General features: G+C 51.7%; 10 protein-coding genes across 10 annotated transcripts; 5 read left to right on the forward strand and 5 right to left on the reverse strand.

Moving 5' to 3' along the window:
• Nucleotides 1–785: 785 nt before the first annotated feature.
• On the forward strand, nucleotides 786–4,244 carry SWE1 (mitosis inhibitor protein kinase swe1; the record flags this gene model as incomplete). The annotated part of the gene is made up of 1 exon (XM_064875614.1): nucleotides 786–4,244. One exon carries the CDS (start codon nucleotides 786–788, stop codon nucleotides 4,242–4,244), a length of 3,459 nt encoding a protein of 1,152 aa, XP_064728879.1.
• Nucleotides 4,245–5,421: 1,177 nt separating this feature from the next.
• On the reverse strand, nucleotides 5,422–6,591 carry PMZ80_007207 (uncharacterized protein; the record flags this gene model as incomplete). Its single annotated transcript, XM_064875615.1, has 1 exon — nucleotides 5,422–6,591. One exon carries the CDS (start codon nucleotides 6,589–6,591, stop codon nucleotides 5,422–5,424), a length of 1,170 nt encoding a protein of 389 aa, XP_064728880.1.
• Nucleotides 6,592–7,003: 412 nt separating this feature from the next.
• PMZ80_007208 (uncharacterized protein) lies at nucleotides 7,004–8,676 on the reverse strand (the record flags this gene model as incomplete). Its single annotated transcript, XM_064875616.1, has 2 exons — nucleotides 7,004–7,264; nucleotides 7,318–8,676. The coding sequence occupies 2 exons, from the start codon at nucleotides 8,674–8,676 to the stop codon at nucleotides 7,004–7,006; spliced, it is 1,620 nt and encodes a 539-aa protein (XP_064728881.1).
• Nucleotides 8,677–9,514: 838 nt separating this feature from the next.
• Nucleotides 9,515–13,535, reverse strand: PMZ80_007209 (uncharacterized protein; the record flags this gene model as incomplete). The annotated part of the gene is made up of 3 exons (XM_064875617.1): nucleotides 9,515–10,884; nucleotides 10,952–11,389; nucleotides 11,438–13,535. The coding sequence occupies 3 exons, from the start codon at nucleotides 13,533–13,535 to the stop codon at nucleotides 9,515–9,517; spliced, it is 3,906 nt and encodes a 1,301-aa protein (XP_064728882.1).
• A 1,131-nt stretch (nucleotides 13,536–14,666) lies between these two features.
• VAC7 (Vacuolar inheritance and morphology protein) lies at nucleotides 14,667–17,003 on the reverse strand (the record flags this gene model as incomplete). The annotated part of the gene is made up of 1 exon (XM_064875618.1): nucleotides 14,667–17,003. One exon carries the CDS (start codon nucleotides 17,001–17,003, stop codon nucleotides 14,667–14,669), a length of 2,337 nt encoding a protein of 778 aa, XP_064728883.1.
• Nucleotides 17,004–17,934: 931 nt separating this feature from the next.
• URA3 (orotidine 5'-phosphate decarboxylase) lies at nucleotides 17,935–18,881 on the forward strand (the record flags this gene model as incomplete). Its single annotated transcript, XM_064875619.1, has 2 exons — nucleotides 17,935–18,091; nucleotides 18,229–18,881. The coding sequence occupies 2 exons, from the start codon at nucleotides 17,935–17,937 to the stop codon at nucleotides 18,879–18,881; spliced, it is 810 nt and encodes a 269-aa protein (XP_064728884.1).
• An 890-nt stretch (nucleotides 18,882–19,771) lies between these two features.
• On the forward strand, nucleotides 19,772–21,643 carry PMZ80_007212 (uncharacterized protein; the record flags this gene model as incomplete). The annotated part of the gene is made up of 1 exon (XM_064875620.1): nucleotides 19,772–21,643. One exon carries the CDS (start codon nucleotides 19,772–19,774, stop codon nucleotides 21,641–21,643), a length of 1,872 nt encoding a protein of 623 aa, XP_064728885.1.
• A 1,278-nt stretch (nucleotides 21,644–22,921) lies between these two features.
• Nucleotides 22,922–24,079, reverse strand: PMZ80_007213 (uncharacterized protein; the record flags this gene model as incomplete). Its single annotated transcript, XM_064875621.1, has 1 exon — nucleotides 22,922–24,079. One exon carries the CDS (start codon nucleotides 24,077–24,079, stop codon nucleotides 22,922–22,924), a length of 1,158 nt encoding a protein of 385 aa, XP_064728886.1.
• Nucleotides 24,080–24,745: 666 nt separating this feature from the next.
• Nucleotides 24,746–26,248, forward strand: PMZ80_007214 (uncharacterized protein; the record flags this gene model as incomplete). The annotated part of the gene is made up of 1 exon (XM_064875622.1): nucleotides 24,746–26,248. One exon carries the CDS (start codon nucleotides 24,746–24,748, stop codon nucleotides 26,246–26,248), a length of 1,503 nt encoding a protein of 500 aa, XP_064728887.1.
• A 620-nt stretch (nucleotides 26,249–26,868) lies between these two features.
• On the forward strand, nucleotides 26,869–27,664 carry PMZ80_007215 (uncharacterized protein; the record flags this gene model as incomplete). The annotated part of the gene is made up of 2 exons (XM_064875623.1): nucleotides 26,869–26,945; nucleotides 26,995–27,664. 2 exons carry the CDS (start codon nucleotides 26,869–26,871, stop codon nucleotides 27,662–27,664), a joined length of 747 nt encoding a protein of 248 aa, XP_064728888.1.
• Between the last annotated feature and the right edge of the window lie 33 nt (nucleotides 27,665–27,697).

The raw sequence follows: 27,697 nt of genomic DNA on the forward strand, positions 1-27,697 counted from the left end.
CATTAGCGGAGCAGTATACGCCCTTGTGATTGGAAGTATAGGATGACCTCGCAGGATCTAGCCGTGTTTGGCTTCGGGAAGACAAAATGTAAACAAAGAACGCGTCCATTGAATTTAGTGTGTGGCCAATAACGAGCTGTCACATCGGCCGATTCTTCTCGTCCACACGATCAATCTGTCGATTTCTTTTCTGCATACGTTTGACTTTCATACAACTGCAATCGACAAGCGACAAGCGACTCTGCAAGGGTAGCAAAACAATTGTGTGCAAACCAAACTGTGAGGAGGAACAAACGACGGGGCGACGAACAGAAAAGTTCAAGTTGATTTGCGATCGCGGCGCGCACCTTCCACGTCTGTCACCTCATCGAGAACTCCTTCCGCTGCGACCGATCGCATGACCTGGACCCTGTATACGTGACCAGTAGGCAACATCAGTTTACTCTACCCACACCACAACAATCGCTTCTGCACTACCAAAGATTCTGCTTTGGATGAGGACTTGGATTTCAATCACAGTATCACTGCATTGAAACCACCATATCGGCATTCCACGGCTTCATCAGCTTGACCACGTATAGTACTCACATTGACTGCGTCATCATCTCAACAATCGTCTTCATCGTCACAATTTGCACTATCTATCATATTGAAAACAACGGGACCGCGGCTTGAGCTGGCCTGAGGCGGGCAGTTCTAGCAAACGGCGCTGTTGTCGCATGGCAACGTGAACAAACACCTGGAATTGAAAGTCGAGGCTGGGGGACAGGAGAAGTGCAAGCAGGATGTTGACAAGTTACTCACCACAACGCGAAGGAGGCGGCATGATGCAGCTACATTCGCCAACTCATAACAACCACCATTACGATCCTCATTCTGCTATCAGAGAAATACGTCGCTCGCTGTCTAGATCACCATCAAAACCATACAACTTTAGATCTAGCATACAATCTGGGACACCATATCAACCTTCGCCATTATCACCATCACGAAAGTCAGCATCTGAGAACTTTCTCGGCTTTCAAAGTATGTCTTCTCCAAACGCTACGCGATCTGCCCAGCCAGGCAGAATACAAAGACCAACCCTGCGCCGAACAGCGCAGACCATCAGCACAATGCGCACTCGAACTTCCCCAAAGAGCCCCTCGAAGCGAACACTCACAGAGTCGAACGAACCTACGCATTACAGCCAGGCCTTACGGAAGAGGAGCTCTGCAGAGATTGATGCTGATGATATGGATTTCCTTGTCGAAGAAGACAAAGAAAATATATCTAAACACAACGAAGAGCAGATAATGAGCTGGAAAACTGCTCAGACAAAGCAGGAGAAGAGAAGGAGTGGTGGCCTGCTCAGCGAAATCGCCCCCATGAGTCCAATGAAGCGCAACGACGGTGTCATGAACATCGATCAAGACGACTTCATTAGCCCGTCGGCCAAGAGGAGAAGTCTACATGCACCTTCAACCTTGGACTTTAGCATCTTCGAGTCGGATAACCTCAGAGAGGGCGAGCAAAGATCACAGGATGACCACGACTGGTTTAGAAATATTCCCATGTCGCCTGCGAGTCGATTCTCGACAATACCAAAAAGATCCTCGTCACTGAGGAAGTCGACGCTTCAGCAACGTCAGTCGGACCGTTCGTCGCCTCTAAGGCTGAACAATTTCACTGACTTGCGTCAAAACTGGAGTGAAGGCACACCAAACGCAAAGAAACCATCGAGGACGTCACTTAATCTTCCTGCGCCGCATAGGGATAGTCCGTTCTCTAGTCAAGGCGATCTTCTGAATGCTTCGATACACCCGATGATCTCCAGTCAGGAACCCAGCCAGGAGACCTTACAATTTCGACACCCTCTTGCCGCAACCATGACTCAGTCCTCTTCCTCGACTGGAAGCGTGCAGGACGACTCTCCAACACACGAGCCACCGAAGCGAGTTGATAGATCCAAGTCCCATGACTTTTCGAAGTCATTGCCTATCGGCGCCTTCCGGCCACAACTTGAACAAGACAGTCAGTCGACCCAAGTCTCCTCACAAGGGTCCTTCGCCACACCCGGAGCATTCAAGACTGTCAAACCTCATCCCGCAGCTTTCATGTCAACGGGTCTGATTTCAAAGAAGAATAGGAACATCAACGAAGCTGATGCTGGACTGCCAAAGGCCCACATGCCTGACACACCATGTAAGAAGCAGACCATGATGTTTCCTCCTCCAAAAGCGCAGGTGAAGCCCATGAATGCAGCAATTCGCAATCTCAAGGCTCCGATTGCTGCACCCAACTCGCCATCGGAAGCGCCATTTGGTGTTACGAGAACGACTCCATTCCCGTGGGCGTCGCGTAGCTCCAATCTCTTCTCGTTGCAGGCCAAGAAGAGCCTTGCCCGCAAAGCCAGCTTTGCCTCGCTGGCATCCATCGAGGCCGACGATAAGCCCCGGTCACAATCACCTTCAGTTCCTGGTGACAGCCAATCCACTGAAGGCTACCCTCCAACGCCAACGAAGCCGATCGCCCTGCACGAAGAACGCTTCTCCTCTATCTCACCTTCGCCGCAGCACGTGATGTCAAGACCTGACCCAGACATGTCGAGTCAGGCCCCAAACTTTACAACACGTAAGTTGTCTCCCATTCAGGCATCACCCGACAGCGTCGATGGCGACAGCGATAGTGTGATGGATGACTCTCCATCTGCTAGACTGAAACCTAGTCGATTGCTAAAGGTCAAGGCCGAGCCCGTTCCCTACCACGTTCAGAGTCGCCGCTCGAGGCCTCTAGACTCGCCGACTCCCCTGTCGCGCAAGTCGGTAAACTCCAAGTCCCTCTCCTCCCCTGTTGATACACGTACTAAATTGGCCCGTTCTCCAGTAACCCCACATTTGACCGAAGCTGAGGACTCGTCCCCTCATACTCCATTGGAAGCGGTGTTCCCTCCCGATCCAAGCACTCTATCGATCTCAGGCAAGCACGAAAGACCAGTGACACGGAATGGCAATCATCAGTTCTCGCCATATATTCCTGAGACGCCAACGGGTCCCAAAGAATACTTTGGAAACTTCTCAAACCGGCCAAGCTTGAACCTTAATGCGCCGGAATTGTCTGATGTTGACCCGAGTTTGTCATCAAGATTTGAGAAAGTCGAACTTGCAGGTAGTGGTGAGTTCTCCCAGGTTTACCGAGTCGCCGAACGTCCTCAGCCGTCGCCCTTCCGCAATTCCTTCGTCAATGCCAGGTCGTCATCACGAAACTCCCTTCCAGAGAAGGTCTGGGCGGTCAAGAAATCGCGCCATCCTTATTCGGGACCAAAAGACCGAGCAAGGAAGATTCATGAAGTCGATGTGCTGAAGGCCCTCGGTCACAATGACCATATCCTTAGCTTCAACGATAGCTGGGAAGACCGAGGTCACCTCTACATTCAGACGGAGTTCTGCGAGGAGGGCACACTCGATGTGTTCCTGATGCATGCAGGCGTGAAGGCTAGGATCGATGACTTCCGCATTTGGAAAATCCTTCTAGAGCTGTCCCAAGGAGTGAAGCATATCCATGATATGGGTTACATCCATCTTGACTTGAAGCCAGCAAACATCCTCATTACTTTTGAGGGTGTCCTCAAGATCGGCGACTTTGGAATGGCCACAAAGTGGCCTGCAAAAGCTGGGATCGAAGGTGAAGGGGACCGCGAGTACATTGGTCCCGAGATCCTCATGGGTCGATTTGATAAACCAGCGGATGTCTTTGCGCTCGGGCTGATCATGCTCGAGATTGCCGGAAATGTGGCACTGCCTGACAACGGTACCTCGTGGCAAAAGCTTCGCAACGGAGACATGAGCGATGTTCCTAGTCTTACCTTTAGCTCCGAAGACAGCATTCTCCGCGACGCCATTGGTAATCCCATGGAAGATGAGGAGGACTCCGAGGACGAAGGTGTTCGCGTCATCCATGGTACGCAGGACAAGATTGTGGCACCTTCACCAGCTACCAAGGCCACCCAGATGGCACGTCGTGGAGAGCTCGTTCAACCTCCTTCGTTCATGACAGATCCGATGCACGAAGGCGCACTGGACAATCTGGTGAGGTGGATGATCCTGCCGAATCCTGATGAACGACCACAAATAGGGCAAGTCCTGGAGTCGACCGGTGTGCAGTGGGCTGAGTACCGCAGACGAGCCGGTGCAACAATCTTCGAAGGCAATTGGGGACCTGCGGATCATGTGCTCGCTGAAGACACCGAAATGATCGACATGTAAGAGCAAACCATTAGCGTATGGGTATTGTACAACAAGAAGGGATGCTTGAGGAGGAATTGTGCTTGTTTGTCGCAGAGATGAGAGGTCTGATTTGAGATTTGCTTTACTGGCTGGCAGAGTTTTCTGCTCAGCATTTGCGTTTGCGAGGAGTTTTGGGATGAGGCCAAGGTCACGGCTACTGGAAAGGAAGCAAGGGAAGATACCAGGAGTTTGATACCAGCCACAATGCTGAGGAAGGGACATGAGAAATGACGAAGTTATGACACGGCCATAATTGTGCATCTGATACCACAAGGCTTTTGTGCTGGAACGATCACTCTTTGAAACAGCTTGATAAGAGAGATATATACCAACAGCATAGTTTTGAGTCTTAGCACTACGTGGCAGACATGAGCAACAGCTCTAATTGAATTGATGATACCCCTTCATTGCACGAACTTCTTTGCCCTTCCTGCCGAACTATTCTTTGCTTGGCCGAAGGCTCATGGACAAGCTCACGGACAATGAACATTATGTGGCTGGACGACTTCACCTCCACAAGTCTCTTTGTCCTTGACGCCACGAGTTGAGACACCGCACTCGTGCTCAGCCCTCTCAACCTTCGACTTACGTACCTTATGTCATCCACCCTTGGTATCTTCGCATGCTTTAGGTCTGAATCATCTTACTAGCTGATCTATCTGTCTACATGGAGAAGAAACCACACTGTCCTCGACAACATCCGATCCCAGTGGGCGTTGAGCATACGAGTTAGTATTCGTTCGAAGGGCCGTGGCTAGTAGGAATACACAAAGTATCGCCAGATTCGTTCAACCCGTTTGTTTCCCGGGTAAGCAAGTTGAAGTTGGCACCAGAGAAGCATCGCATCAGTGTGTGGATTCTGGAGATTTGCTATGCTGGTGCAGGCGTAGTCGTGCGTAAACGAGTACTGAAGGACGGTAGTCACGCTACGCCTTACTGTAGGGCAGGTAGTCTTGGGATTACTTGATCACTGTTCTAGACACGGACACACATTGGCTGCGTTAGTCGACTTCTATGAGTAAAGAGCACCTCGAGAGGTAAAGATTAGCATGCGTAGCACAAGACATGTGTATATTGTACGTTGCTTATATTGTAGCAAGACGGCAATTTTGGCCATGAATCATTATATTGCATTTCTTTTAGACGACTATGTCTACTATATGAGAACAGCCAACCCGCCCACAACAGCAACAAGGACAACCGACATATGGCTGATTGCCTTTGATGATGCGCTGCCTTTGTATGCTTCTACACCCTTCACACCCGCACCGCTCGCGGCTGGCGTTGAACCTGAATCAGATCCGGTGCTAGGCGCTGTACCAGTTGCAGCACCCGAGCTGGAACTTGGACTCGCACTCGATCCGAAGGCCGAGGCACCCCAGGGTTGTGAAGCTGACGCCTTCGCTGGTACAGATGTCGAAGCAGATGTCCAAGCCGAAGCTGAACCACTAGCAACAGCTGCCGTCTTGCTTGATGCACCGTTGGCGTTGCCACTCTGGCCCTGAGCTTGTCCTTGACCTTGCTGACCGGACCAAGCTGCCCAAGTCGAAGAAGGATCAGCTTGACCCTTTCCAGTTGATGCAGCAGAAACGGTCGTGGTCTTGCCTGCCTTTGCGGACTGGACACCAGCGACAGCGCCAGTGACAGACGCAGCTGAAGAGACCGTGACCGGCACCGTGACGGTTATCGTCTTCTTCCCAGTAGCACCGTTGCTGTTGCCGTGACTATTTCCAGAACCACTGCCGTCGGTCTCTCCTGTCCCACTTGCGCTGTTTCCATTTGCCACAGGCCAGCTGCCCGGCACAACAGTGACATACGTCGTCATAGCAGGGACACTCGGCACGGGCGTCTCGATACACCCACAGTGCGTCGTCAAGATCGTTGTCGTCTTCGTTTCCCAGCCTGTTGAGCAGGGGACGAGGTATGTGGTTGTGAGTGCGATCATGACGCTGCTGACCGCTGCAGCGTTAGGGTCTTGCCAGGCAGACCAGGACGGATCTGCGGCGGTGGAGGTGGTGCCTGTTGTAGAGATAGAGGCGCGAGACGTTGTGATTGTTTGCCAGGCTGACCAAGTGTGGGGATCTGATGAGACGGAGGTGAGTGTGGAAGTGGATATTGCGGGCGAAGGGCTGGTGTTCGCTGACCATGCGCTCCAATGAGAGACGGATGCATCGCTGTTAGAGGATGAGATCGAGCTGGTGGAAATAACAGGCTTGGACGATGTACTTGGGGTTGAGGTAGTTGAGAGCGCGTCAGAAGAGCTTGAGCTTGTTGTGATGCTAGAGCTCGTGCTTCTACAGCCAGATGGAAAGGAAGTGTGAGTCATGATAGCGGCATTACCGTGGACGTCATGACCAACTTCTAAGTTGAATGATGGGATGCATCCATCTGTGCTTGAGGAGGACACCGAAGGCGATGTTGAAGAACTGCTGCTGAACGTCGTAGTGGTGACATAAGGAAGCGTATAGCCGGTTGTTGAAGAGCTTTCACTGCTCGTGGTGGAGCGGCTTGTGTCTACATGTTCAGAAGTAGTCGTTGAACTGCTAGTCTCCAGTACGGACGTGGTCGTGTCAGAAGAGCTTGCCGAGCTGCTTGTCTGGGGAATTGAAGTGGTCGTTTCTGTTGAGCTGGTCAGGCTGGTAGTAGTGCTCAGAACCGAGGTTGTAGTAGAGTCGGTGCTCGTAGGAACTGTTACGGAAGTGGTAGACAAGAACTCGCTGGTCGAGCTAGTCGTGGCTTCATTGCTTGTCGAATTCTCGCTTGTGGTGGTAGATGTGGCGGGGCTCGCGGACGTTGTGGTGGTCTCTGAGCTTGTCGTAGTCTCGGAGCTTGTCGTGGTCTCGGAGCTTGTCGTGGTCTCGGAGCTTGTCGTGGTCTCGGAGCTTGTCGTGGTCTCGGAAATCGTTGAGGTCTCGGAAGTCGTTGAGGTCTCGGAAGTCGTTGTGGTCTCGGAAGTCGTGGTCGTTGACGCGCTCGTGGTAGATATGGTCGTGATCGTGCTAGTCAACAATGGTGTCTCGTCCTGAATGGCAGGGACACAGTTAACACTGACGGGAGGACAAAGTTCCTCATTAATTCTTTCTCCTATGTCAACAGCCAAGTAACCCTGGATAGTACAGAATTGGGCATCTCCCTCGTTCAAGGCGAACGCCTGACTGTAGAAGCTTAGACTTCCACTGTTTGTCGACCAATACTGACAGATACCATCTTCGGCTTCTGAGAATAGATCCAGGGTCGACACGTCGAAGCCACCACCTGGAACACCGATGTATCTCCCATTGCTCATGAAGAATCCATCTTCGGTGATAGAGAGCTTGCTCGCTTGCTTCACATCTTGAACAATCACGATGGAAGACCCAGAAGCCGACATATAGCCTTTGGCAGATGTGGATGGATAGATGACCTCACAGTATAGATTGTCAGTGGGTGTAGCCAAAGCGCTAGTCGTCATAGTCGTCGAACTCGATGGCTGAGTAGTTGTTGTAGAGCTTGTTATCTCAGTAGTCGTGGCAAGCTCTGAGGTTGTTGTCTCGACCAAGGAGGAAGTCGTACTGGTCGTTGTCGATGGTGCTACTACGGGTTGGCAGTGATCAACAACAATCGCAGCATTGTAGAGACCGTCCCATTGGGTGCCAGCGTTGGACATGAAGCCTGCGAATGTCTCTTGGAAAACACATTGACCGTTACCAGAAACTACTCCATTGCACTGAGGAAGTTGAGAGCACTGGTTCATACAATCTTCCATGCCAGTGCCAGAGGTCCTGCTGAATGCCGTACCCGCGAGGCCACCATTGCAATGTTCCTCAAAGACGTAACCGCCGACTTGGACCTGTAGATCGTCTGAGCATACCTCTGGGACATCGCTTAAAGCCACACAAGGCGCAAGGGAAGTTGTAGTCATCGCGACCGAAGTAGTCGTACTGAGAGTCGTGGTGTATATGGAGGTGGTACTCGTAGACGTCGGTTCCGAAGAAGTTTGGGACGTTGTGGTGGTAGAGCTCGTATCTCCTGGTATGCTACAAGCAGCGTTCACACACTGATCATCCGTTCGAACACCAGCAGTAATCTCATAACATCCACTGAAAGCCTTCATGTGGTGACTATATTTGTAGCAAGCTTGGCCCCCGCCAGGTGAATTATCCCAGAACCATGTATAGCAGTTGCTGATTTTATCACAGGCCGCTTGACACTCTTCTGCGCTTGAAGTAGGCTGATCATCTTCCAACAAGTCTGAAGAGTCGACATCACTGTCAGTGCCACATGAGCTCGGGTATATAGTGTAGGTACAGCCGCAGTTATCAGTCGTGGATGGGGATGTGACAATAGTCACGGTGTCGACGGAGATGGCAGCTGTTACCGAGAATGACAGAAAAGCAATGCTAAGCAGTGTCTTCAAGTTGGGTGAAGGCATGCTGAAAACGAAGGACTAGGGTCAGGAAAGAGAGAATGACAGCCGTGAGCACATCGCATGAAGGGACCGCGAAGCTGAGGGGATTTATGTTGATATATCGTACCTTGGTCGACGTACTCACCGTACAGCCGCATCAGTGCACTCCAACCGACTTCAACACCTCCTCGGTGGCGTCTTGTATGCCATAAGTAGATCAATAGCTGCGGTAGAGGGACGCCAATGCTGAGCGTGACGGTTCCGATTCGACTTCAGGATTATAGACGCAGCCACCTCGAAGTACATATCGACCTCCAAGTTTGACGCTCTAACGGCGAGCCCGATCCAAGCAAACAAACCTGTCTGGGCTGGAAGCTGTAGTCCTAAAGAAGTTAGAGAGGCTCAAGTTCAGCTGTGTTCTGAGGGAAAGAGGAAATTGCTTCAAGCCACGAGGAGAAAGGTAAGAGGTCTCGAACTCGCTCTTGGCTTGCCAGATAAGGGGTCAGAGTTTACGGTGGAGCCGTGTTGTCTTGGCACGGCTCGCCGGTATGGCTTTTCTGGATGCACTGGCAGTGGCCCGACGGTCCCACTGCGAATATGAACGCGGATGGGACGCACCAGACACTTCAGGGCATAGGAGCCTTATAATATACTGAACATCAAGAACATGTTGACATGTCCATTCATGATCTATCACAAATCGACAAACTGACCATATATCCGCCATGTCATCAATCATATCATAATCATCATAACTCGTAAAGTCGTGCATCCATCCAGTATCTAAGATCAATGCGCATCCATCTAGCTCAATACCAGCCAACATCCGAGAAACACCAGTCGCCATCCCAAAGCTACACAATCACCGCTTCTTCGAACTCGATCCTCCACCAAACAACCCGCCCAGAATCTCATCCAACTTCTCCGCAAGAACATCCTGCTCCGGACTCCGATCAACGTCCTTATCCTTATGTTTCTCAGGCCTCTTGCGACCCTTCTCATCGAACCTCGGTGGCAGGTCAATAGTCGTATCACTTCCCGGACTGCCATCACGGTCTCGCCGACGAGACTTTCTTGAGCTGCCGCTGAGCGTATCAGAGCGCTTCGGGTCTCGATCTCGTTCCCTCGCTGACCCAGAGTCTCGATCGAGGGACTGCGTATTGCTGCGCTCGCGGCGAGAAGAGTGTCTTGTTCCTTTATCTCGGTCCTTGTCACGATCACTCTTCTCGCCTCTGTCGTGAGATCGCCTGCGATGATCTTCGAGTGGTGTATCATCTGAGAAGTCATCGCCGGCATCATATCCATGACCATGCCTCCGATGTGAGTCGCGGTCTCGATCATGATCCCGGTCTCGCTCCCGTTCTCTCTCCCGGTCATGCCGTCTGCGTCGCCGTGCATCTGGACTATCTGCCTCTGAGTCGGACACCGTACCCCTTGCAGTCGTACTCGGCGCGTCACTAAATTCTGGCTTTGGATTGAACTTCACACTCTTCTTTGGTTGTTCTTGGCCAGGTGTACCAGCTCTGGGAGTCGCAGCACCCGATGCAGGCCGGGAGTCAATGTCAGAATTTGATTGAGAGCGATCCCGCGGCCGACGTTCCTCCGTGGGCGGTATGTACGTGCTTGGTATGGAGAGGTTTGGCATGGAAGCGCCGCTGTCACCTGGTGCCGTGAAAGTGCGAGGTTGTTGTGGCATGTTGACTGTGTCGTCCGACGGTGGTCTTATGTCTGGTGAGGGCATCAAGGGTGTATTGCCTCTGTTTTTCTGTTGCATCTCAGGCTGCTTGGCTGAGCTTTGAAGGGGTGGCGCGTTGTAGGCCGCATTCCGAAATGCTGTCACTCTTGGGTCTTCAGGTTTGGGCCGCTGCTGCATTGGGGTAGGACTTGGTCCATCGGTGACCACCGGTATATTGCGAGGTTGCGGTGTGGCCTGAGAAGATAAGCCTCCATCTCTTGTCGGACGAGTAGTATGCTGAAGTGGTGGAGTATATGCTTGGGCGGCACGTGAGCTTTGTTGTCCAGATTTGTCTCTAGGCGAGATAGCGCTGGGGTCGCGAGCTGGATCGGTCACCGCATCGTGAACTGTAGGTTGTGCTGGTTGCTGAAACGGACTTGCTGTAGCTCTAGGATAACGATTTGTCGGCTCAGGCGTGTCGCCTGAAGGACGCTGCACAGTCACATTTGGTCCCACAATGGGAGGCGACATGGGCATCGCTCGAGTGCCATTTATACCTGTGGAGATATCGTTAGTTTCTATTCAACTAGAGACGAATCGATAATGATCCAATCAGCTACGTACCATCTTGGGTAGTGTGATGCTGATCAGTGGGAGCAGGGAAAGACGCAGCACTCACATTTTCATCAGCACCACGTGGACGAGGCGCATAAGGGTTTTGACCAGGTGCATACGGATCCTGATACTGCTGCCCCTGCGGTGGGCCTGCTGGGGGAGGTGGGAAGTCTTGAGGGTTATATCCCGGCTGTGGCGGTTGTTGAGGATTGTACCCTTGCTGTGGCATAGAACCTGGTGGCGGAGGAAATTGGCTACCATGAGGATAGAAGCCAGATTGAGCGGCATATGGATCATTAATGCCTTGCCCGTAGGATCCGGAATGTGTGGCATGCCAGTTAGCATCCTCATAAGGATCACGCCCAGCAGTATACGGTGCATAAGAGCCTGCGCGAGATCTGTCGTCAGCGTAGGGGTCCTGTTGTGAGCGATGACGATCGCGTGATCCTGACAGAATTAGTATCTAATGCTCACGGTTCAGTTCTCTTGACTCACGTCTCTTGCGCTCCTTCTTGTCTCTGCTCCTATTCTGCAATTCAGACGCAGCAACTCCCGCACCAACAGCAGCAGCGGCCGCGGCAGCTCCTCGACTACGCGATCGAGATCGATCCGGAGACGAACTCAAGCTTCGAGTTCGACTACTACTTCGAGGTCTTCTCGACGTGGCATCAAAGGAAGATGCAGCTGCCGGTGGTGCAGGAGCAGGCACAATGTCGCGATTGTGGTTGTTGTAATAGTCCTGCTCCACACCAGGTCGACCGTAATACCCTTCACCGTAGTTGTTGCCGTACAATGGATCATTGCCATATTGAATCAGATTCGGATCACTGTACGCGCTTCGCTGTGGTCCATCGTAGTATGTAGATGGGGCTCGGCTTCTCGACCTTGAAGTTCTCGACCTCGATCGGCGGCCTTCATCCTTGATGATCTTGTCCGCTTCGTCTCTGGCCTTTCGCTTTTCATACAAATGAGCTAGGCCAGCGGCAGCAAGACCTGCTCCAACGACTGGAGCACCTTGCTTCAAGCGATTCGGTGATTGCGAGCTTGCTCGTCCGCGGCTCTTGCTGCGATGTCTTTCATACAGAGCCATAGCTGCCGCGCCAACAGCACCTGCAGCAGCAGTACGTTGGTTACGCTTCTTCGGATTGCGCTCATCGTCAGCAGTCGGATCGTTCTCTAAGGAAGCACGAGATGAGGCGCGGGATGCTGACCTCGACCTCGACCCTCGACGTGTCCTTGACCGACTGCGTCGATCTGGTGAAGCATTGTTCTTCTTGTTCCTGTTGGCAAGGAGAGCACCTGCAGCTACAGCCGCAGCAGCCAGACCAAGACCGCCCAGTGTCTTTACGTTTGAATGCGAGCCAGATCGTGATCTGCTCCCGGCTCTGGAACCTCGCCTACTGTAACGACCTCGTGAGTCGGATCTGGAGCGTTTTCTGCTCTTGCTGCGATATCTTCGGATGCCCTCAGCAGCAACAGCGCCGACGATACCGGCACCAATGTCTCGCGCACCACGGCCTACACCGTGAGAGACTTCCTTTCCTTCCTTGTCTTTGTGCCTGCGGATGAGCTCGGCAGCACCAACACCAGCCAGAGCGCCAGCTGCCAGATCCCGGCCTCGGTGATCACTATCGTCGCTGTCATAGCCTTCGCGTGTTTCCTTGCGTACGTAGACCATACTATCATCACTTGAATAGCCACGGTTGCGGCGACCAACTTGTGAGACCGAGTCATGAGGACTTACCTCACGGCCGAATCTGCGGCCTCGGTGGTCATCGTCGGGGAGGCGTTCTCGGACCTTCTTCTCGTAGAAGTATTCCTCGTCCCTTGGATTGTCTCGAGTAGATCGATGGCTGACAGATCTTTCATCGTCTATATCGGATTTCTTTACAATCTGGTAGTCATCTTCTCTGGGGCGCTCCCTTTCACGAATAATGATGGGCTCCTGGCGGATGATGATCGTTTGAGGCTGAGGTGGAGGCTGCGGCTGGTAGTACTCAGATGTTCGAATGTAGCGTTGGACTTCTTGATCACGTTCGTCGAATCGAGGTCTCTGAGGGCTGATCATCTCGTAATCAGAATAACGACGATCGTCTTCGATCTTGGTGACAGCCAAATCTCTTTCGCGGGGCGCGTTGTCTCGTTCGACAGTGCGTCGGATAACCAGTTCTCGATCTTCAACAGGCTCGCCTGGTGGTCTTCGCCAGTATTCGTCTCTTCTGTCTGGAGACTCATCGCGACGGATAGTGATTGTCTCTCTGCTCTTGCTATGACCCAGATCTGGGCTTCTGTAGGTTCGGCTGTACTGAGGCTCATCGTCATCTCTCGTAGTACGAATGATTTTAGTCTCTTCTACTCTGTTGTCGCCGCGGTCGTATTCAGACCTTCTGTCGTCATATCGTGAGGCGGCATAGCTGCGACTGTCGTCGAAGCGGGAATGCCCATCATATCGGGATCTGTTGCGATCGTAGTCGGTTCGCGCATCGTCCTCCTTGACAACGTAGCGGGTGATCTTGGAGCCGCCGGTTGTTCTGGCCGACACTGTTGTCCTATTGTCGTCGTACCTATCTCGGTCACGATAGACTGTCGACATGGCTAACGGATGTGACGCGAATGGTGATCAGCCGAGCACGATTCGGCGATAACAGTCAAGTATCCTCGTCGCCGATAGGCGAATCTGAGCTACAATTAGGCGCAATGCGATAAGGTCGGTGCTAAACGAGGAGAAGGCGACAAGAATGAAGGTTCGAATTGCTGGCAAAAGGTAAGGTGAAGATGGGTGACGAACAGGCAGAATCGGGCAATGCAGGGCACAGTGGTGAATTTGGCAGAAGTTCAAGTTGGGCGGCAAAGGCGGGACAACTCCTTCGCTGGCTACTTGCTACAGGTAGGACACTTGCATCTTAACACGTGCAGTAACTACGCTCTGCTGGCACTTAGACAAGGACTTCCATGCTCCTGCAGCGCTTCATCATGGTGCATGATGCATGCTTGCAGCATGCGAACTGGGCAGAAGAATATGAGGCCATTGAATGTGGAACTTTGGGCTTCTACCACAGCGCTTCCAGTTTCTTGTCCTCACTCAATTGCAGTCTTGGGGATTGATACCTGAGTCTCCTGCGATTCTCAGGTCATTCCTTGGGACTCGACACCTGCACTGTAGCCAAAGGGATCAGAACATTGGAATGGCAGAGTGAGGTGGGCTGGTGACATTCAAGTTGTGCCTCCATGCAGATGACGTCACCCAAGCAGCAAGTCAACCTTGTGCTTCAGCGAGCATAAGCATCGCTTTCTGGAAGCTATGCACAGCAGTTGACGCATAGTACTAATCCAAAGCAGTTGAATTCATAATGTGACCAATTCCGCCATGTAGGGCGTTCGAAATATGGTATTTTATGAAGACCGAATAGTCTTATTAGTACATGGTATATGTACATTGTGGCCCCAAGCGAACACACTTGTCGTTCCTTGAGAGAAAACCTCAGGACTCCAATGAGGGCCTTCTCTTCCTTCGCAAATTTTGGGACTGTCCTGTAGCAATCCTCCGCGTGGACCGGTGAGGGTATCGTGCTCTATTTCGAGGTGTCGCCACACCTCAATATGATATCGTAAATTCGTCTGTGAACATAGGAAAGTCGTAGCGCGCAGAACGCTGGCTTGCGCGCAACTATTGATAAAACAACGCTCTATCTGAAAGTCAAACATTGGTGTGGAAGTCTCCGAATCAGCTCGCGAGCTCCTTTTTATCCTCGCTGTCAGGATGCACTGTCTTTCGACTGCCAATCTTGGCACTCTTCACCTTCGAGCTTAGGGGTAACTGATACTTGATGACACCTCGGACGATGAGATCAAAATCGTGCTGCAATACTCGCTCCCACCGCTGCGATCCGCCGACCTCGGTCTTGTTGCCCGGCTTTGAGAGCCGGATTTCGCCAACAGAAGCCGAAGGATTGCGCCTCATCGGGCTAGGATCGAAAGTTAGTGGTGAATCAAACTCGGACACCCTCCCAAGCAGCATCTTCTGTATGCCATTCTCCGGATCTTCTGGATCAGTGCCTTCGTCAACTCCATCGTTAGGATGTGCTGGTTCCGGCCACCACCATGATCGTTTCCGACGATCAGAAATAGACGGACGTAACCGCAGGCGCTTGTCAGAATGCTCTCTATGCCACTCCTCAGTTGTGCCCACGTAAGGGCTTTCGGCGAAAAGGTTGACGTCTAGATCTGTCACAGAGATGGCAAAGATGTTAGAATTAACGGCTTTGACATCCAGATCCAGCATCAACTCTTGCTCTGATGCTAGAACATTGGCGATTTTCCTGATCTCCACGTCGAAAAGTGGTCTATTGGCGGCGACCACAAAGCCAGCAAGACCGGTGCATATTAACATGATCAGAAGAACCAAAATGACGCAGCTGCCACACCTAGTCCAGCCTTGTTCGTTGTCTTCTCCCAGCTCCATGGATCGAAAGTCCCGACTGTGCGGTCGCTTGCTGTGACGACTTCGACTGACGCGCACTGTTCCTATCAGAGGCGCTCTCTCGTCGTCGGCTATGTCTTCATTATTATCGTAAGCGTTACCTCCGTATTTGCGAGGACTGGTGACTTTGCCATTACCAACGCGAGGACTATTAGGCCGCGAAAATCTAGGGTTACCAGTAACATTCCGAGGTGAGATGGGCTGGCGTGCTTGGTTGAAAGGTGACTCATTGTCAAAGAGCGAGGGATGATTATTGCGACCGTACCGGCCGATATGGTGGTGTCGTGGGGCAGAGCTCGCGTTCCTTGATCCAGCACGATTGGGATCGTCTTCGTACTCGCGTTGGTGAATACTGTTGCCGAACTTCATGCTCTTTTTGCCGGGTATTGCTGTGCTGCCGCTCCTGATGCCGTGTTTACTGCCTTTGTATTGATCATTTGTGCTTGCCATAGAAGTTGCGCTAGGTGTTCTCGAGTGGTAACGATATGGTCGGGCGTCTGGTGGGTTCGACTCATAGACAAAAGTTTCGTCCGAATCAGAAGTATCAGCCTCATCTACCGCACTTGCAACCTTTGCTTCAAATATATCTGCCTTTGAAGTGGCACCAGCGTGCAGTGATGCTGCTTTCCTGATCGGCTTCTTCTTTTCCTTCTTGGGCCTAATGGTTTCGGTACTAGTCTTTGTTCGCACACTGCCGCCATCGCGGTTTCGATCGCCGAGTCCAGGTGTTGTAGCATTCACCTCTTCCGTCTCTACGGTCATGGTACGTAGAGGCTCAATAGTAGCTTTCTTGCCTCCTGTCAAGCTAGTAAAAGAACGTTTGGCAAGGTTGCTTGAAGCTCGCGACGTACTTGGCGCTCGTGACTTTAAGTCATTGTCTGCTTTGTTCATTGTCCTGCTCACTGTGGAGTCGCTCTTGGAGGCAGTCTGATGTGTACTAGATGTTGCGGTAGATGTATTTCCGCTTTTTCCCTCGAGTGTGGCCGAGGAACTTTCCATTGGATCGGACGTCGGGTCGGTCGATGGTGTAGTCGGCGCGCTTCCTTCAACTACAGTTTCCAGTCCGGTACCTTGAACACTCATTCCCCGAGGAGGTACGCGCAGGTGGGTAGAGGATTGTGCTTGTTCGTTTCCTCCCTCTGGCAGGAGCATTGCAGCAGCTAGCTCGGGAGCTGATACGGGTGCTAACCTTTTAGCTGTGTTGGATTGGGCCTGCTCCGAACTGTCCCTTCTTGCACTGGCTCGAGTGTTACTGGGTGGGGGGGATTTGAGACGAGGTGAAGTTGGCCAGGAGGGAGAGCTTGTCCCGCTACTTGCCAGGCGGTCTCTAGTTCCTTCTAGCACGCCATCAAGACTGGCAGTCAACTGTCTCTGACCGGCAAGCGCACGTTGCACCGCAGCCGCCGAGGGAGTGGTTGTCGACCGGCTCGGACCTGATTGTGTGGGGTTCGGAGGCGCCTGGGACTGTTTATTTTCTGATTCTTCTGCCATCGCATTACTGCCCTGCTGTTTTGATTGACTATCTGCAGTTTGAGAAGTTTTGGCCTCGGACCTATCGCCTGTCACCGAGGTATCGGCCATATTTTCATGCAATTTCCTCTTCAACTACCGGCCAGTGTATTCGTTCCTGTCCTCTTCTGATGGATCGTCAACTTTCGCATGCATTCCTTCCTGCATAAGTCATCGTTTTCCGAGTGACCAGGATACTGCTTGTAGGAAAATCGGAACAAGAACCCGCTGTGTACCAGGCGTCAGTATTGTGTGTCGCTACACCCTCTACCTGATACGTGGTCCTTCTTTAGTGACTTCTTGATCGTGGAAGTGCTTCGCAATTCGGTTCTGCGTAGACATATGACGCTTCAGCCGTTGTGAGAGAGCGTGGCCTGTCGGAACGGATGTGGTGAACGGTGAAAAGAGCGGATTCAGCGAGAAAGACAGGGAAGGAAGTAATGGTGAAGAGATCGTACTTGGTAACGTCACAGAGTAGTGGAGGATGTGCCTCTTAAGCCGTGCAATTTGGCTCCATCTACCGTCTGTCCTGCAGACGGTGCAAACAACTGGCACTGCTCAAGCCACGGCTAAGGGAAATAGCAAGCACTTTTGTTGGTGGGCAAAAGAGCGTGCACGTTTTCACATTCACCCGTACTCCTCTCGAGTCCGGGTGGAAGCGCTTTAGCGGAACTAGCGCTATTCTCGCCTATGATCGCCCAGGGTCAACCCTTCAGGTCGGTTGCAGCTGTGGCTGTTGAGTCAGAAAACTGTGGCAGAAACCGCTGCTTTGGGGTGCAGTGCGGGTTGGATCGGCCAACGCACCACCGTCTCACTTCCGCATCGTTTTTTGCTCCTGGCAAACTCAGGTCACACCGCATATATTTCTAACTGTTCGGCAAAAGTTGTCTTAGGTAATATTGGAGTCGATACACTGCATGTGAGTCGTGCTCACAGCTACGCGTCAGAAATACCACTTCGGCCTCGAATCCGTTGGTGCTTGCAGAAGAATTGCCCACCAAGGATGGCCTCAAAAAGCAATCTGCCCTTCGCGAAGAGAGCCGAGAGGCACAAACACCCTCTAGTGAAGCGATTGTTCTCATTGGCGGAAAAGAAGCAGTCCAATGTTGTGCTCTCAGCAGACCTGACTACCACCAAAGACCTCCTCAACTTCGCAGACAGTATGTTTCCGACCAATGCATGACCGCACACACACATATCACTGCCTCAGACATGAAACTCAACCTCCATCCCCAACCTTCAGCCTCCGCCTGTGCGCATGTATGAAATTCGCTTGACCCATGCTGACTTAGCACAGAATTGGGTCCTCATATCGTCGTCCTCAAGACTCACATAGATATCCTCGATGACTTCAGTCAAGAGACTATCGAAGGCCTCACGCGCTTGTCGAAACAGCATGACTTCCTCATCTTCGAAGACCGCAAATTCGTTGACATTGGCAATACCGTCCAGAAGCAATACAAGGGCGGTGTGCTCAAGATTCACGACTGGGCTCACATCGTGAACTGCACGGTTTTGCCAGGGCCGGGTATTGTACAAGCTTTGGAACAGACGATTCAATCTGCTGGTGTTGCTGATAGAGGTGTACTCATCTTGGCAGAAATGACCTCCAAAGGTTCTCTTGCAACAGGCTCGTACACAAAAGCATCAATCGAGATTGCACGACAGTACCCAAAGACCATCATGGGCTGGGTCGCTACGAAAGAACTATCGCAACTCGCAGAGTCTGAGGTCGATGAGGAAGACTTCGTAGTGTTCACCACTGGTGTCAATATCTCTAGCAAAGGTGATGCATTGGGACAGCAATACCAAACTCCGGAATCTGCAATGGCTGGAGGTTCCGATTTCTTGATTGCAGGTAGAGGCATCTATGCTGCTTCTGATCCAGTCGCTGCCGTCAAGGAGTACCAGAAAGCTGGTTGGGATGCCTACAAAGCAAGAGTCGGCTGAAAATGCTGTCCTTCAGCTCAAGGTTGGGCGCCAAGCATAGTGCCTAGGATCTAGTTGCTTCGGACAAGTTCAAGGTTTCGGAAGGCCTCAGTAGAGCTGCCGTGATACAACAGTGAAGACCGGATAATGATTCCTTGGATGCACAAAAAGCTAAGTCGCTGTGTGACCCATGAAAGCAGTTACAGAACATAAGGTGAGGTGAAACAATATCATGACAGAATCAGATCGATTCGGTGTATCAAAGAGGTAGGTTCTGCTGCAGCTCCGTCGGCAGGCGCGCCTGGTCCTTGAATTCTTGTTTCCTTTCTCATCCTCTATCACACCGTATTGTTGATCCTCACCATTTGCCTATTTACCTGCGCCCACCTGCCGAAGGAAAGTGTCAAGACTTTTGCACAGCGATGCCCAGACCTACTCACGAGCTGTGGTGCTACTCCCTCGGGTAAGAAAGCCTTGAACCAGTCTAGCAAGAATTGGGCCTAGAGGTGGTTCAAGACTTCATTACCCGAGGGAGTAATGCTAGATATGCTCTTGCACGGAATTTGGTCGCAAACTACTAATATTGCCGCAGCTACTAACAGCTTGTACCGAATCCTTTGCCCCGACGGCAATTCTTGCATCAAATGATAATTCACAATGCTATGAACAGGACTCTACTACAACGAATCGTATTCTCCACGACTTGTCCGGGCCATGTCCCCAGATATTCATGGCTAGACTTTGCGGGGAAAGATATGGAGTGAAGATGATGCGGGGACCAATGGAGCACGAAGATCATATATCCTTGCAAGCTCATCTACCACAACGTCGGGCCCTTGGCCTCTACTTACACACAGAGAGAAGGCACTACTTCTGGGAGCTGAGTTCATTGGCCGACAACACTTACCAACATGGCTACCAACGGCGTAAATGGTCATACCAACGGCATCAACGGACATGGCTCTAGTGCCTTCTGCAGCGTCAAGGAGTTTACAGAGCAGAAATTTGACTATGTCGTTATTGGTGGAGGTACTGCAGGATGTGTCGTCGCCGCAAGGCTGACTGAGGATCCCAACGTTACCGTTGGTGTCATTGAGGCTGGTGCCAACCGAATGGACGACCCGAATGTCTCAACACCATCACTGTACCCAACACTGATTGGCAGAGAGAAGTACGACTGGTGCATGACAAGTATTCCTCAGCCTACTGCTGGCAACAAGGTATATTCTATGCCTCGGGGCAAGGTATTGGGAGGTTCTTCGGCAATCAATTATCTTATGTATGTCCGAGGGTCGAAAGGAGATTATGATGGTTGGGAGTCCATGGGAAACAAAGGCTGGGGCTGGTCAGGTCTGACACAGTACTTCAAGAAGCACCAGACCTTCGACAAGAACGAGCCTCATCATGTTGATCCTCAGTTCATGCCTATTGGTGGGCTTGAGGACTTTCACGGTACCGATGGGCCTATCCACACGTCATTTAACGATTGGTACTCGCCATTCGAGAAGGACTTCGCAGATGCTGCCTATGAAGTCACTGGCACGAAGAAGACTCTTCACGACGCATGGTCAGGAGACCACATGGGCTTCTACTCGAGTCTGGGCGCTGTCAATCGTACAGATGACCCTGGTAAGCGAAGCTATGCTGCTACAGGTTATATCCGTCCAAACCTGGGCAGGAAGAATTTGAAAGTGCTTACCGAAGCTCAAGCTACGAACATTGTGCTAGATGATGGCACAGCAACAGGCGTCAAATTCGTCCATGATGGCCAGGAGTATACCGTCTCAGCAAGCAAGGAAGTTGTGCTATCTGCTGGCGTCATCCAAACGCCACAACTGCTTGAGCTTTCTGGCATCGGCGACCCAGAAGTTCTAAAAGCAGCGGGCGTCGACTGTCTTGTCGAAAACAAAGCTGTTGGCGCGAACTTCCAGGATCACGTCCTTGGCGGTCTACTATTTGACCTCAAGCCAGGTATTGACTCGCTCGACGCCCTCCACGGCGAAGAATACATGAAAGCGCAACAAGAAGTCTACGATAAGACACACGGTGGACCATACGGCTCCCCAGGTATGGGCATGGGCTTTGTGTCTTATGCTTCGATCGTGTCCAAGGACGAACTTGAATCTACCATCTCCGAGATCGAGAAAACCTCACAAGCAAAGACACCGTTCGAAAAGGCTCAGGAGAAGGTTATCGTCGACCAGCTTCGCGATCCAACTTTTGCGAACATCCAGTCCTTCGTTATCGGCTGTCGACTAGACGTCGCGAAGGGGTCCGACCAGACGCAATTCTTCAGTCCGCCGCCTAAGGGTGTTCAACAGGTATCACTTCTGGTCTGTCTTGAACACCCATTGTCCCGTGGCTCGGTACACATCACATCGTCCGATCCACTAGCGGCACCTCGCATCGACCCAGGCTACTTCCGCAACGAAATCGACGCGAAGATCTTAGCTGCGGGTGTGAAGTGGATGGACAAGGTATCTCGTCACCCCGCCATGGCAAAGTCAATCGCACGGAGAGAGTTGCCACCTCAGGATGCGAGTCTGGAGACGGAAGAGGAGAGAATCGAGTATGTTAAGAACCATGTTAGTACGCAGTATCATTTGATCGGGACGTGTGCGTTGGGTGAGGCGGTAGATAATGAGTTGAGGGTCAAGGGTGTGAAGGGGTTGAGGGTTGTGGATGCGAGTATCTTTCCGGGGCATGTCAGTGGGAATATAATGAGCACGACTTATGCTGTTGCTGAGAAGGGAGCGGATTTGATCAAGGCGGATCAGAGGTAGCAGAGAATCGTATGAATGTCCATTCAATTGTCAAGTTCGGGAGGATACCACATCTCAGCCCGAAGTCGAGACTTGCTGCTAGACTTACACATCAATAAATTTATTCTTTCAGCACTGTCCTCGTGAGGGTCTACAGTGTACACACGGCGGTAATGATTGAACGATAACTGCTGATACGGGCTCGCTCTATGTACGCTGCGAAGGGCTTTGCTAAGAGAGTAAACATTGACATTGACCCGGTATGCTAAGGGCTGAGAAGAGCAGTTTAGTATCCTGAGAGTGAAGGCCAATCCAGATATTCAGGCATCAATGACTTCATTCTCCAACGAAATTGATGCCTGCATCGGCTCTTGCCTGACATGCCTGCCTCACGCGCATGCAGTCGCGATACCGTATTGTTTGCACTTGCCTGATTTCCTATTCAGCAAGCATTAGTTCCTCCCTCGTTCTTTTGCGCATATCGTTGCCCTGGTTTTATCTTTCTACTTCAAGTGCAAAAGTCCATCCAGATAGTCCACAGCCTTCAACATGCTCATTAAGTACGTCCTATACCCCACCACCACCATTCATGATCCCATGGACTAACCAGCCCTCCAGAGTCCGGACCCTGACGGGCAAAGAAATCGAACTTGACATCGAAGCAGACTACAAAGTATCAAGGATAAAAGAACGAGTCGAGGAGAAAGAGGGTATCCCACCTGTTCAGCAGAGACTCATTTATGGTGGCAAGCAGATGTAAGACGGTCCCCAACCAGGGTACGGCAGCTGAACGGCACGCATACTGACGATGTTGATGTGCAGGGCAGACGACAAAACAGCAGCCGAATACGGCCTAGAAGGCGGCAACACACTACATCTAGTCCTGGCCCTGCGAGGTGGTAACTAGTTCTTGACACACGTATCCGACAGCGGCAGACTTGTCTACCAAAGTACAGCTGCTAGGCCCACGAGCCCATGGCAAGCGGTACGCCATCACTGCAGACGGACGTACAAGGAGCGGGAATATGCCAGGAATGCGCTGAACTTCGGGCACCTGCTTCAGATGACGAGACCTAAGACATGCAAGACGATTACGATGAGACGAAAGCATGAGCATGGCTATGAGGAACAAGGAGGCAAGCGTTCAAATGCTGTGCAAGCGATTGAGGATCTATAGACACGCAATCCATTCTGGCATCAATTTGATGCTTATTGCTAGCTAGGTCCTAGCCCGGTTCTCCAGACACCTTGCTCAAATCACAAATCCATACCTTTCCTAATGCTCCAATATCAGACACTCTACTTCCGAACAGCCGGGCGGAACAAAGTGGGCGGGTGCCTCGTCTTCTTCAGCACCGGCGGAGTATCAGCTCTTTGAGCCTGTTTCAAGGGTGAGCCGTGCCTTGCGATTGGACTGTGTGCTCTGACTGGTGCTTTTGATTTCGACGTCGATCCACCAAACAGATCGTCGTTGTCTGCTTCATCCATATCATCGTCATCGTCCTCCAGAAAGTCTTCGGTCAACCGTGCAATCTCCTGCTCACTCAGCGGTTTGGTCTTCTCCGGACTCGCCTGCGTACCACCACCAGTCTTCAAATTTCTCAATCGTGCCTCCCGATCCTTAATCATATCATACGGCTGCCCACCATTCGCCCTTGCAGCATTCGGCCCATGTAACGGCGGCGCAACCCCAGCACCACGAGCACCAGCACCCCTCGGTACAGCACCCCCCTCCCTCTTCAACCTCTCCTTCTCCACCTGCAACCGCCGCTGCTGAGCCATAATCTCCCTCCTCTCCTTCAAATCCTCCACCAACCCCATCGGCGCCCTCTTAACCTCCTTATTAAACACAGGCCCCAATTTATGCGTCGGCGTCCTCATCCTCGCACTACTCTTCGTCACCGCATTCCGATTCAATTTCTCAAAGAACGATGTCCCCTTGCTCGCCTTCCCCGGCCCCGAGTGATAAAGATCCTTATTCAGATCATATCTCGCCTCCGCCCACCCTTTTCTTTGCCTGTTACCCGCGCGCGGATCCGTAGATTTCGCCGCGATCCTCATCGGTTCCTTCGTCTCTACACCCCGTAATGTATCACGTAACCTGTCATTCTGCTCCTGCGTCTCCCGCTCAACCTGCCGTTTCAGCTTTTTATAAACCCTATGCCATTTATCCGCGTTCTCAACCGCGAAAATCGTCTCCCTGTAGTTCTCTGGGAGACGGGCCTCATAGTTGGGTATATCGCGTTTTAGAAGGTTGAGCCAGGCTTCGAGGGTGTGCCCGACTGTTTGGGGGGAGTTGAGTTCTAGGGTGCGGAGTTGCGTGGGGTTGTCGATTTTGTTTATGATTGTGCGGACGAGGGAAATGGGGGTGTCGCCTATGCTGTGAAGGGAGCGGATGTATTTTGTTAGGGCGCGGTGGGCTATGCGTTTTAGGGTTGGGGCCCCAAGGGCGGGCATTGTGGGGGTTGTTGTTAGTGGTGGAGGGGTTGAGGAGGTAGGGAGGTTACTGGAGGTTGGTTTTGGTTTTGGTCTCGAGATGTTGATGATGCCTTTCTTTGTTGCTAAATCGATACGCTAGACTTTTGCGATGGTAGACCTGTGTGTATTGAAGTCCTCCGGGATAAGCAACCAAGAGCGGCGCAGCGTCCGATTTGAACAGGGAGGGAGACAATCGACAGGGGAGTATTGAGCGGAAGTTTGACCTGGTTCTGGTCCTGGTCGCAAGTATTGAGGCTTTGTGAATGAGGGTTCCTGTAGTTCAATGGTTGGATCTATGTCGATCTGTAAGAAACAATATGAGATGCTCAGGGCATGTCGCTGGCTGTAAATGATGAACGATGGTGGACGTCAGCAGTTGGTGATCATATGTCGTGATATTCTGCAATATGCTCAGCTCTTCGTGTTTGCAGCTCTTGAACCAGCAACCGCAGTCCGTTTCGATGTTTCGGGATCGAACAAAGAGGGTCGTCATGCGCTTACAAGTATCATCTCAGTGGATCACAGCGCTCGGGCCACAGCGGCTCTAAGCCAAATCAAGCTTGTAACTTCAGCGCCGTCGGCACCTAACCGACAGTGCCTTGCAACCCCGGAAGCACTAATCAAGCTTTGCAGCACAAGCTAAACATGGGTGTCCAAACGCGAAATGGCTCTGAAGCCGAAGTGACAACAGCTGCACCAGCACAAACAACGAACAACGATAATGACATAGGTCCTCGCCGACCAGACCTATCACGCATCCAAACAGATCCCATCGGCCCCGAAACCTCTACCCATCCCAGCACCCGCCGCGAAAGCGACCAACTAATCTACAGCGGCAGCACCCACTCCGCAAAATCAACAAAATCCTCCTCTTCAAGCACAAAACCATCGTCACAAACCCAGCTTCCACACCCCCCAAAACAACGCGCAACCTCAATCCCCGGCCTCGTGATAACAAAAAGCATGTCAAAATTCTCACTCCTCCCCCCAAACGAAGAAGATGACCTCCACGCCCGTCGACTCCTCAACATCGAAGAGAAGCCGTTCAAGCGCATTCAGAAACGGCTGCTTGCTCCAAGTAATCCCATTCATGAATATCTGAGACGGATACCCGTTGATGGCTCATTAAATACATCCGCAACAGGAAACGGCGAGACCGTCTCCGATGAAGAAACAACCACCACACCCACCCAACCAAAACCCCAAGAAGAGATATCCCTCTACAAGAAACAACTAGAAAATTTCTCCAACCAGACACATCACGACTTCAGTGCACTGACTACATCCCTCGCCCGCCTGCAATTCCTGCTTACGTCGAACGAGAAGGAACGAAGCCGGTATACAGAGCAGGTATCATCCATAACGTCCCAACACGGCGCGATAAGAAATAACACATCTGAGCTGCGGAGTCGACTTACGGAGGCGAGGGAGCAGTTGGCTAAGAGGAAGGGGTATGATATGTTGGCGGAGGGGGTGTTGTGGGTTGATGGGAGGGTTGGTGGGGAGAGAGCGAAGACGAGGGAGGAATTGAGGAGGGAGAGTGAGAAGTTGAGGGGGGAGATTGAGGAGTTGGAGAGGGAGGGATCCGAACTGAAGGGGCAATGGGTTGATCGGAGGGAGGCACTTGGGGCTGTGATTGGGGAAGCTGGACGGTTGAGAAGGGTGGTTAGAGGGGAGCCGGAAGTGGTTGAGGAAGACGACAGGAAGGAGGATGAAGATGGCTCGTCGGTCATTGACGGGGAGGAAGAGACGAAGAGACGGGACGATGAAGATGAGAATCAGGAACAAGATGATGGCATGCTTGGGGCAGGTGATCGAGATAGGGAGGCAAGTAACGCGGGCACACCACGGCCGATGGACGATGGAGGCGCTACACCATTACCTGAACGGGAGAGTGGCGGAATGACACCTTTACCAACGACACAAGAGAGTGGTGCGAGGACACCACGGTCAATGGCAGGTGACGATGCGGGCGGGTTCACGCCGAGACCTACGACTGCGGAGGGTGGAAGTGCGTTGAAGAATGAGATGACTACGGGTGATGACGATGTTGATATGTCGAATATTGCGGAGCAGCAGGGGCTTGATGTGCCTGAGGCGAAGGTTGATGATGCTGAGAAGGCCGAGGTTGATGAGATGGAGGGTTAAGTAGGTCTGCAGAGGAGACCCACGTGATGATTATCTACTTACTGAATTGGAAGCGACATTTTGAGGACTTAAGCACTCTATTGCTTCTGATAAAAAGCAGCAGGATGGGAATGAGTCTAGGTCCTCGAGGTGATTACAGTCTAAGATACCGCGGCCTTCTCGGTTGGGACCTTGCCGAGCATTCGTCGCTTTTGGATGTATGTTCGTGTTTTCTCTCCAGAGTACTACAGACTTATTGGGTGATGATGTTCCATGGTCTTGAAGGAACGAAGTAGAGGGACATTGCTTGAGTGGTTGTCACTGTGCTCGAGCGCAAAGAGCATGCCATGTGAGGGTGCGACATACCAGGGATGCAGTGAGTTCGAAGCTGGTGTATCGGTTATGACACTGAAGATGTCGATTCAGCTCAATGTCGCAAGTGAGGTGAAGGTGAGATGACACGGACACATTCATATGCCCTATTGATCGCCATTTCTGATATATAGCCTTGTTCATGGACTGAGCCTTCGATCTTCTTCCAAGAATCCTTCTACCACATGCGCACAGATCCATCCTCCCCATTGCCACAACCGATCAACCCACAGATTTCCACCAATCATCATTCCAACCACGAAGCCGGAATGGCGTCGTCCAGCAGCGCTGAGGCTGCACTAGAGAGCGGACCTGTGGTCAAAAAGGCTGAAGTATCAGCAACCCAGTCAGTTCCTACAGCCCTGTGCGGAACACTGAGTCTAACCTGACCACAGATTCCTCAAATCTCCAATCGTCACAGTGGTAGTTGGACAGGGAGACAAAGTCCAATCATTCCCAATCTACAAGGATCTACTGACTGCACATTCGCGGTTCTTCCGAGGATGCCTCAACAGCGGCAATAATTGGAAAGAGGCGCAAACCAACGTTGTGAACCTGAAGGAGGAGGAAAGCTGCAATGCGTTTGAGGTGATCGCCAGCTGGTTGTTGCGGGAGCCTGAACCATTCAAGGATATCGATTGCAAGACATATACTTTGGGCAGCCTTGTAGACGCTTACAGGCTAGCAAATTACCTGGGAATGGAACAGCTCAAGAACGACCTTGTCGATTACCAACGAGCACGCCTAAGAGCTGAGAAGCAGAGTCCAGCTCTTTCGATGCTACATTTCTTGGAGTCTCATGGTCTATCCCAGGATCCCTTCTACGATTTCGCATTGAAGACTTACGTAAGGAACTATCTATCCGACAAGTCTGGTCGATGCATGGACTTCTGTGAAGAGGCTCTGCGCAATGGACAAGTCATGCGTGATGTGCTTACCAAGATACACGAGTATACCTGCAAGAAATGGCTTGACCCATGTAAGGAGACTGGCTGTGTCTACCATGACCACTCGGGTGGCTCGCCATGCTCCGCGATCAGGGGTGTCAAGAGAAGACGCAAGTGAAGAATGACCTTGAGGGTCGATGGAGGAGGATAG

Source organism: Knufia obscura (assembly GCF_036327395.1).
Source record: "Knufia obscura strain CCFEE 5817 isolate CBS 148926 chromosome Unknown scaffold_8, whole genome shotgun sequence".
Taxonomy (NCBI): Eukaryota; Fungi; Ascomycota; class Eurotiomycetes; order Chaetothyriales; family Trichomeriaceae; genus Knufia; species Knufia obscura.